Genomic DNA, 10,020 nt, shown 5'->3' with positions numbered 1-10,020 from the left:
ATAGACATTATGGTCCAGATTTATCAGCCCTTTGTGCTTGTGTGATGCTACCAAAAGTGACACAAAGAGACTTGAATGGCACTTTAGCTAGTACCCCCAAGTAAATAAATAAGCGGCTTGTTTTGCATCGAGTATGTGTCCCACGGGTGGTACATGAGCATTCCCATACAATTGCCCATGGATTTTGATGCAAAATCCTATCTATTAAAGAGGTAGATTGTGCTTTATGCCTATAATGTATGCCTCCTCGAGGTAGCTGTAATATAACACATAAAAACTGGAAAACATTCTCAACTGTATAGGCATTGTATTTCGTACTGGAAGGGTACACTTCTAGTACACACCCTTGCACTACACTACAGCTTCATAGATATGGCACTTTTCTGCTCTCGTCCTTTGACGCAACTCAGTGCAGAAACTTTGTTTGCTAAGCTGCAAGGGGATCATTTTAATACATGTGGGCCTACATCAACAACCAATAAAAGTTACATTCATTAACTCTTAGTAAAATAAATGCAACTTGAAAATTCTTTTGATTATTTTTGTACAATCTCCTCGATTGATTTGAGAACAGTGTAAATAATAATTTCAGGCATCAGCTTCTCATCTTTCATGCTGAATTTAAGGCATCAATCTTCTGTAATTTAGGTAAGGTGCGCAATTAGAATGTGATTGGTGCTAAGGAGCATGTATGGTTTACGTACGTTTAGATCACATTCAAAGTAAAGGATGGACCATTCTTTATGTTGTCTCTTTAATGATGTTACTACTTAATGCATAAAATATGTCCCTAAATATCTATGACTGTGGTTAAATTCCCTTTTAGAATGTAGGCTTCAAAAAGAGAAGTTAGAAACGGCAGTGTAAAACAAGAAATTTAAACTAGACTCCTTTATGTTTATTTTGTATTGTGCAAGAATCATAATTCTGCATGCTGTTTTTTTGGGGCATTCAGTGCCTTAATTTTCTCAGGAAACTTTTCACTCCAGAATGTTATTCTGTGATCTTTCAGCTTTTTTCCTGCCTTCTGTTGCAGGTTTATCTCCAGATATTGTTCACCGAGACCGTAGGCAGGCCATTCCATCAAACCATCTCCATTAGGGTTTCTGCAGAAAATACAATTAAAATTGTCGTTTATAATTAAAAGATTTTTTGTGTGAGGAGTTATAAAGATACTGGTTGAGCTTCTTACCCATTTCGCGCAAAGTTTGCCCAGTAGTTCATCATTGTTCTGCTAAGGTTTTTTTCCTCATCTGTAAAATTAGCTGAGAAGTAAAACAAATATGTCATTTTCCAGTTAACAGTGACAGATCCTATGGCTGAAGAAACTTACTTACATTATCAAAATAAACAGAGCTTTTCAGGATTTACCTTTTAATTTACAAAAGAAACCTTGATGAAAACCCACTTCTCTGCTAGAAAATGGCTAGTAAAATATGTTACTGCAAAAGATTAAGTTTTATTAAATGGTAAGAAAGAGAAAATAAACAATATCAATGGTTCAAAGTGACACAACGTTACATTATATGGAATATACTGATAGATTATTCTGTTGGGCTGGTTAAAAGATAACAAGGTTAGTAACCAAGGAAGCAGTAGTTAACTTGTACTGGAAGGTCTCTGACCCCTGGAATTTGACCCAAATCCGGTTAATAAAGGAATTACAAGCTGGGAGGTGAACCCTACGGACACAGGATCGCAGGAGAACTACCAGGATCTCATTTAAGTGACCTTAAAGTGACCTTAATAAAATGATTTATCACCCTTATGCAGATAGATTAGCCAGCAGGGAGAGCACATTGGGGAAATGAGGGAGCTTGTGTGTAAGAAATGGTGCTATTAGTTGATAGGGATGAGAGCCCCACTCAGATAATAAACACAATCCTTTTCAGGGTGAATCATATATGTCACTAAATAAATGCTTGCCTAACCCTCTGGTAGCTTGGCACAAAGCTGTAAGGCTTATCATAAAGGCAATGTGTAAAGTGTTTATGCAGCATTACATAAAACCAATCCCAAACCAATTTAGATAAATAGAGATATTTTAATAAATAAAATGTCAAAATCCAATAGGTAGAACCAAAGCTATGATTTTTTTATATTTTTGGTAAAAATAGCAACAAGAAGCACAGCATGCCAATTGTGGTTATCTGGTCGCGCTGGTTGGGTCAAAATCAAACGTTCAGGCCTATTGCAATGGAGCCCTAATCAGATACAAGGACCAGGTTCATCCCAGTGGAAAGTTTTACCTTGTAACTTATTCCAGTTCCATGCAAGAAGCCTCAGTCGAAGCTTCACGTTGACAGGGTGGCCAAGAGGAGATTGTTGTTGGTTCAAAGAGCTGGTCACCCATCGGAATTTTGCATTGGCAAGAAACATGGGGCGATCATTGCTGACGTGGAGAGTATCATGTGGGTGAAGTCTGGAATCTGTAGCCAGAAACGTCGCGTCGGCCGTCAGATGCAGGTTCCATGTTTGTCTGGGTGAAGTCTGCTCGCGTTTGCAAGAAGACTACAGGTGGTTCTTTTCAATGCAGAGCGCCTAGAACTTCTGGATTTTCACCTAGAATCCAGTTATTGCCGTTTTTAAGTCAGAGGAGTACATCCCAACACCAGTAAACCTAAGTACGTATGTCCTGTGTTGGATTGGGCCCTCCATACAGGCTCACCACAAACATGCTGCCTTCATCCTTCTGTTTTCTGAACCCATTTTTGATGGCTTTTAGAACTCTGTGCACTTTACCACTGCTGACCACTGTTACAGAGCATTTGCTCTCCCCTAAAATATGGTACAATTGGCTTACACCTAATCGGTACATTTAATTTACATGTAAGTCCCTCGTACATAGTACCAGGGGTACCCAAGACCTGTAAATTAAATGCTACTAGTGGGCAGTAGTGCTGGAGCAGAGTTTCTGTTGAAAATTTATCGGGTTTTAAGCTCCAGATCAACTATGTGTAGTGAATAAAAATACTAATTTTAAAAACACTAATAAAGAGTTTGTTTTGTTTAAGTTTGTTTGTTTATTAATCAACATTATTAATGAGAAGAAGAAAACGATTACACGTGGGATGCATTTATGTTGCTTAATAATGATGTGCAGGTTTTACTAAGTAAGTGTCGCAAAAGTGTTATTTGTTTGTGTTTGCGCTTATTAAAATAATGTGTACTAATGCTTTTTTATGTTGCAAATGGCTAGATAATTACATACACATAAGGGTATTAGTGGGAATTAACACTGTACAATCATTATGATGTGGTAACGTTGTTTGTGTTTCTTTTAATTAAGATGATCCGTTTTGGCCTAGTACAAGATGGCTGACATTTACAGCCTGCACTCGAGTGATTGAGTTTTGACGAGAGGCCTTGCTGAACATGGTTGAAAGTCACCTGACCATTGTTTCTACTGGAGACTTGGAAGTTTCCGCGGTGACAGTGATTCCAGGCCTGCTGCCAACCCTGCTAACCGTCCTTGGAAAAGATTAAAACTACAATGAACATTTAATAATTTGCAAAGGCTTCGTCATGGTTCCGAGGAAGGACATTTACGAATATGTTGCTTTTTGGTTCTAGTTTCCTTCTTCCGACTTTTTATTTTTGTGATTTTTCCTGAGCGGAGGTTTTTTTAAAATGTTGCGATGCAACATCCTTTCCTGCTCGCTTTGCTCAGCGGCTTAACGGATATTCAGAATTTGTTTGTAACTTTTGTTCTGATAATCATGGTATAAATATTACTAGACTAGAGAGGGTTGTGGTTCTCGTTCGTTCATTCACTTTTACTTGAGGATCGTTGCTGTGCGAGAGGACGGCAGCTCGAGAGACTTTACAGAGTGATCGGTCCTGACTGACATTTTAGCTAGAATAGGTAACTATGAGAATAATGATCTTGCTATTGAATGATTTACAATTTGAACTAATTTAGATAAATGAGCATTTGTTTGAATTCCAGTGTCGGGTGATTATTTCTTTGTCATTTATTGAGTTTCTAATGTATTTCTTATGTTTAAAATCATGACTCAAGATAATATCTTTTAAGGTTGCATTGACCTCATTGTAGATGCAGATTGGTTGAAGGTTTTCTCTCCTATATTCAGTGTGGATAGAGTAATAGTGTGCATTTAGTATGATGGGCCCAAGCGTATGATGAGTGTATGTGCGTGTGACTGTGAATTTACTCTGTCCGTGAAAGTAGGGAGATTTTATATGTGCCGATCTGCAGCAGTTTCCTGGTAGCAGAGGATGGTAGCAGAGTAATGGTTTAGATTATTGTCTTGATCTGATTAAGATTGCTTGTATATTAGGCTTTGATTATTGATTTATTGATTGATGTTGAAATATGTACTAATACTATATGTTGAAGTCGTCGTATTGAGTTTTATGTAGTGCTTCTGGAACTTGGGAGCTGATGATGGTTCCGTAGTAGGGCAGAGGGAATTGTGTGCTGCTCTCGGGAAAAACGGGATTGTTGGAATTACCTGTACGTATGCAGGGAAGAAAAACGTGTGACAATTGAAGTTGCGCGTCACATTGTCTGGGTTCGGAATTAGTGACATCGTCGTGTGTTGCTACTAGAGATTTTCAGTGTAAAAGAGTGTGTATGATAGCGAAGGTTATCTGTGAAACTCTGGTTTAAGTCCCAGGGATCCGTAAGGATTGCCGTTAAAGCTTATCACTGGAGAGGTAATAGGTATTCTCTGAGCTTGTCAGAAGGACTGGGCAGAGGTAAGCGCTGCTTGGTTAACGTGTGTAATAATTCTGTAGCAGAACAGACTGTTTGCTGTTCTCGGGAAAAGCAGGATTCTGTGTAAATGTACTACATTTTCTGGTGTGAAAGTGCGTGAATGTATGGGCATTTAGTTAATTGTGAATACTCTGTGGAGCAGTCCTAGAGGAAACAGTTAATAGGTGCGTGTTAGAAGGGCAGAGTAGAGGGAAGTGCTACTGTGTCAACGAAAGTAATAATTCCGTAGTGGAGCAGAAGTAAGCGCTGTTCTTGAGAGAAGCGGGATTCTTGCGAGAAAGATTTCCTTTACTATTCTGTGGTTAGCGAAGCAGACAATGGAGATGTTTTATGTTGTAACTAATAGATTTTGTAGAATCTGAAACGAAGTCTACTGGAAGGCTTTGTAAAGGAGGGGTAGACGAGTGACAGGAGACAGGAGAGAAGCAACTGCAGCGACTGCTGACGTCAGAAAGACCGCGCTGTGATTGGACAGTGGGTTGAGACAGTGTTCGCGCTGGGATTCGTGGACTGAGATAGTGACGTAGACGCTCCAGGATTGGTGTGTTGGTGTGAGTCGCGCTGTTATTGGATAAAAGATCGTACAGTTGCGGAAGGGACTAGCGAATATTGGTAAAAGTTAAAATGTATTACCCACCTGAGGAGAAAAAGAAAAAGTCCTTATTTGGAAAAATTAAGAGATGGTTTGACAAGGATAAGGATGTAAAAACTAGAGAAGGTGAATTGTTACCTCCGACAAGAACTCCTGCATCCTTCATGGTTGCGAAATATGGGTATCATACCTGTATCTGGTTAGATAATTGGGCTAAGTACACTAGGGAGGATGGTGTTTTAGCATTCCCAGAACATGGTTCATTTAATTTGGCTGTGTTAAGAAATTTACGGGAGAAAATGATGTGTCTAGAGCCTAGACCAAGGCCGACACAGTTTGAGGCATTGGTGGAATGGGAAGATGAGGTGCATGAGCGAGAAAAACAGAGAAGTGGGAATCAGTACAGGTACATGTTTGGGAAGAAATATGATCGTGAAACTCATCATGATCGAATGAGGAGATGGCGAGATGCTAGTATGACAGAGGGATTATATCCTATGAGGACAGTTGATGAGAAGGAAGACAGAAAGGAAACAGGAAGGGTGCCTGATGTGGAAGTAAAAAGGTATGGGGCTAATGATTATGAGGATGAGGTCTTGGATGACATGATTTACAAGAGACCACCTCCATATAGACCAGAATCAGAAGAGAGTTCAGCAGTTAATACTCCAATAAGGGATACCTTGCGAATTATAAAGACGGAAGTTGTGTCACCTGTACCACCCGATCTGAAAAGTGGTAGCTCTTTTGCGGAAAGGGAAAGAGAGAAAGAGCGAGAGAGAGAGAATCGAATTGGTGATGAGAAAACAAGAGAATTGGCCAGAACTACATCTGAGCTGACTGAGAAAATAAGGGAACTGACGGAAAATTTGGAAGCTGTTACAGTGCCTGTAACCATAGGTCCGGTTGTGCCTATTTTTGACAAGCAGAGAACGGGTGAGAGTGGTTTGACGGTTCCATATGTTGGGAATGGATTAGCTGGTTCAGTTAGTTCTTCGGGAGAGTTAGGAGTGAGAACTAGAGAAAATCAGATGAGACCTACCAGATGTGATGATGAGTGGGATGTACAGCCTAAATCAGGATTAAATGCTGGTTGTTTAGGAGGGTCAATTTTGGAGCCACAGAGGATGGAGAAAAAGTGAGTACAGTGAAGAAGTCTACAGAAATAACAGCTGAGGATTTGAATGATTGGATAAAAGTTCTTCAAAAGAAAGAGGAAGATTCTCAAGCAATTGATGTAGCTAGGTTGCGCATAGAATTGGAGGAACTTATTGCAGGAACAGTTTCTATGGAAATACTGAAGGATCATCATGATGGGGAGTTGTTATTTATAGGCAAAAGTATTACCTGGAGAGCTAAGAGTACACATGACAGGTTAAAAGGAATAGCTGATGAAATGGGAGTTGACATGGACAAAGTGAAAGCTTTGCAGAAGCCTTAGAGAGTGGATTTTTCTGAAAAAGATATTGAAAATTTGAATAATGTTGGTAGAACAGGGCAGATTAAGGAAATGATTGTCCTATTGTGGAAATGGGGTGATGTTGAAAGGTGGAAGGATAGATGGTATAAGAAAAGGGAAGATTCAGTGGAAAGGACTTATTCAGCATTTCCTGTGAGAGAAAAAGAAAAGACAGTGGATGCTTACCCTATGAGAGAAATACCTGGAGGAGGATATGTACATGTTCCATGGACCAGACAGGATATTTTGTCATTTACGAATGATTTCCCTCGACTGAGAGAAAAGCCTGTCGAGTGGTATAGGCAGGTAGATAGGTTTGTGAAATTGTCAAAAGTGCTGTGGATTGATCTGAATAGTCTGTTTGATATAATTGTTCCAGCAGACTTGTGGGCAGAATGCAAAATAGTTATAGATTGGCCTACTAAGGAATACCCAAGAGATCCGAGGACAGGAGCACCAGACCCAGAGGTCATGAAAAAATATGAGCAGGTCATAGTGTTCCTGAAAAATAAGGTACCTCCTAAAGAGACAGATTGGGTTAAGATAGATCGGACACATCAGGAAGCAAAAGAATCAGTTCATGCTTTTTATGAGAGATTAATACTGGCTTTTAAACAGTTCAGTGGAGATGAGCACCTGGGTGACAAAGATTTGAGTCATTTTGTATACAGATTTGTATATGGCCTGAGACCTGAGATCAGTGAGAGAATACGTGAGCATACTGTCGACTGGCAGAGTAAAAAGATTGATGAAATCTTGAGACATGCGAAGTACTTTAGTGATGAAATTGAGGCAAAACAAAGAAAGCTGAAAGAGAAAGCAATGTGGGCACAAGTGAAAGTGGCAGAAAGACAAGAAGCACAGTTGGTGGAACAAGCAAATAATCCAGGAAATAGGCCTAGATATGGCACGGGAAGAGGAAAAGGGAACTTAGAGGAGGCTAAAAAATGTTTCCCTTGTCACAACTGTGGACAATTGGGGCACTGGAGATCCGAGTGTGTGAATCCACCATTAGTGAATAATGAAAATAAATCATTAAATCAACAGGTGCAGAACGAGGGGTGTAATAATCAGCAGCAACAGCAGAAGGTTGTCAGACAGCAGAGTCAAGAGCCAAAACAGCCCTTGCCGCAGAATAGAGGGTCCCAAAAGTACAGCCTTGATTTGGGATTCTACAATGATGAGCAGGCAAATAAACAGAGACGTACTAACTCGGTACAGCGGTACTGGTTAAAGAATGAAGGGAATGAGTCTGAGGGTGATTATTGACGGTGCCGTAGAGAGGAGGAAGAGTGCATACTTGGTGCAACTCTAGAAATAGACCAGGCAGGACCATTTGTGGATGGGAAAATAAATGAAGAAGGTGTTACTTTTTTAGTAGACACAGGTGCAACAAGATCAACGGTCAGGTCAGCAGATGTGAGAAATCTTCCTCTCTCGGATGAAGCAATCCAAGTAGTGGGTGTAGCTAACACGCAGATTAAAACTCGTCTTACTGAACCAGTAAGAGTAAAAATAGGAAAATTTTCAGACATGCACAGATTTGTGGTCTGTGACACTAGTCCAGTGAACCTGTTAGGTAGGGACTTGTTGTGCAAGATGAATTGTACAATTTTTTGTACTCTGGATGGTATAGCTTTTGAGACACCAGATGAGGATGTTTTGTATAAAATGACTCTAGACAATAGAGAGAGTGAAATTGTTGGGTCATATGCTGTTTTTAATCTAGATGATTTGCCTAGAGAATTGAGAGATACAGTGAAAACAGCTGTTTGGGATTTTACTGGAGAAGATGTGGGGTTGATGAATAATGTTGATCCAGTAAAGATTTCAGTGAAAGAGGGAATTGCTTATCCTAATATTCCCCAGTACAAAATGACACCAGAGATAATTGAGGGAATAACACCTATAATTGAGAAAATGATTCAGCAAGGAGTTCTGAGAGAGTTGTTGAGTAGCCCATGTAATTCACCGATAATGGGGTTAAAGAAACCTAATGGGAAGTTCAGGATTGTGCAAGATTTGAGAAAAGTTAACAAAATTGTGGTGGCATGTTGTCCTATCGTGCCAAATCCATCTGTGATTTTGTATCAGATTCCTCATGATGCCGAGTGGTACACAGTGATTGATTTGTGTCATGCTTTCTTTTCAATTCCATTGCATCATGACAGTCAGCCGATTTTTGCATTTAGATTTGGACAGCGTATTTTAACATGGTGTCGTATCCCACAGGGGTATACGGAAAGTCCTTCGATATTTAATCAGTTGCTAAAGAAATCCTTGGAGAGTTTGACAATGCCTGAAAACTCAGTTTTGGTACAGTATATTGATGACTTACTTGTAGCATCAAAGACACGTGAAGCTTGTGAAGTAGATACCATAGCTTTATTGAATCATCTGGCTGATGGAGGGTTAAAGGTATCTCCAGCTAAATTGCAATTTTGCAAGAAAGAAGTACATTATCTTGGACACAATATTGAAAAAGGTCTGAGAAAAGTGACCGATGACAGGATAAGAATAATTAGAGGAATGAGAGCCCCAATGACCCAGAGAGAAGTAAGGATGTTTCTGGGAATGGTGGGTTATTGTCGTCAGTGGATAAGTAACTTTTCACTGATAGCAAAGCCATTGATTAAATTGACAAAAAGTGAGGTGAGAGATCCACTGGAATTGGATGCAGAACAGATGGCAGCATTTGTAGAATTGAAAACCAAAATGTGTGAAGCCCCTGCTTTGGGAATGCCTGATTATGAGAAAGAGTTTGAGTTGTATTGCAGTGAGAGAAATGGATGTGCACTTTCAGTGTTGATCCAGAAACATGGTCAGCTGAGAAGGCCTATTGCGTACTTCTCTTCGACACTTGACCCAGTAGCTGTGGGTTTACCAGGTTGTCTGAAAGCAGTAGCTGCTACATGCAGAAGCTTGGAGCAAAGTGAGGGAATAATCATGGGATATCCTGTAAGGGTATTTGTACCTCATAATGTGGCGATTCTTTTGACAAGAAGCAGAACTCGGTATATGTCACATAGTCAGTTGACTAAGTATGAAAAAATCATTCTGGGAGCATCAAATGTGACTCTTGAAAGATGTGTGAATGTGAATCCAGCAACATTGTTGCCAGATGCTGAAAATGTGGGTGTGAAGGATGAAGTTGATCATGATTGTCTGGATGTGCTTGATTACTGTACAAAACCGAGACCAGACATAAGAGATTTACCGTTACCTGAG

The 10,020-nt window shown here is 39.8% G+C and overlaps 1 protein-coding gene across 2 annotated transcripts in view; it reads right to left on the bottom strand.

The window, feature by feature from the left end:
* Positions 1-740: 740 nt before the first annotated feature.
* LOC146776048 (fatty acyl-CoA hydrolase precursor, medium chain-like) overlaps positions 741-10,020 on the bottom strand; it is a 289,608-nt gene continuing 280,328 nt past the window's right edge. For both annotated transcript variants that reach the window (XM_085639390.1, XM_085639389.1), the window contains exons 13-14: positions 1,193-1,265; positions 741-1,106 (exon numbers count right to left, since the gene is read on the bottom strand). In XM_085639390.1, coding sequence (XP_085495516.1) covers positions 920-1,106; positions 1,193-1,265 — 260 coding nt within the window. In that variant the 3' untranslated portion in view covers positions 741-919. The remainder of the gene's footprint in view (positions 1,107-1,192; positions 1,266-10,020) is intronic.

This window comes from Triturus cristatus, chromosome 12 (assembly GCF_964204655.1).
Source record: "Triturus cristatus chromosome 12, aTriCri1.1, whole genome shotgun sequence".
Taxonomy (NCBI): Eukaryota; Metazoa; Chordata; class Amphibia; order Caudata; family Salamandridae; genus Triturus; species Triturus cristatus.
Note: the sequence above shows the minus strand (reverse complement) of the source record. Positions and strands in the feature narration are given on the sequence as shown.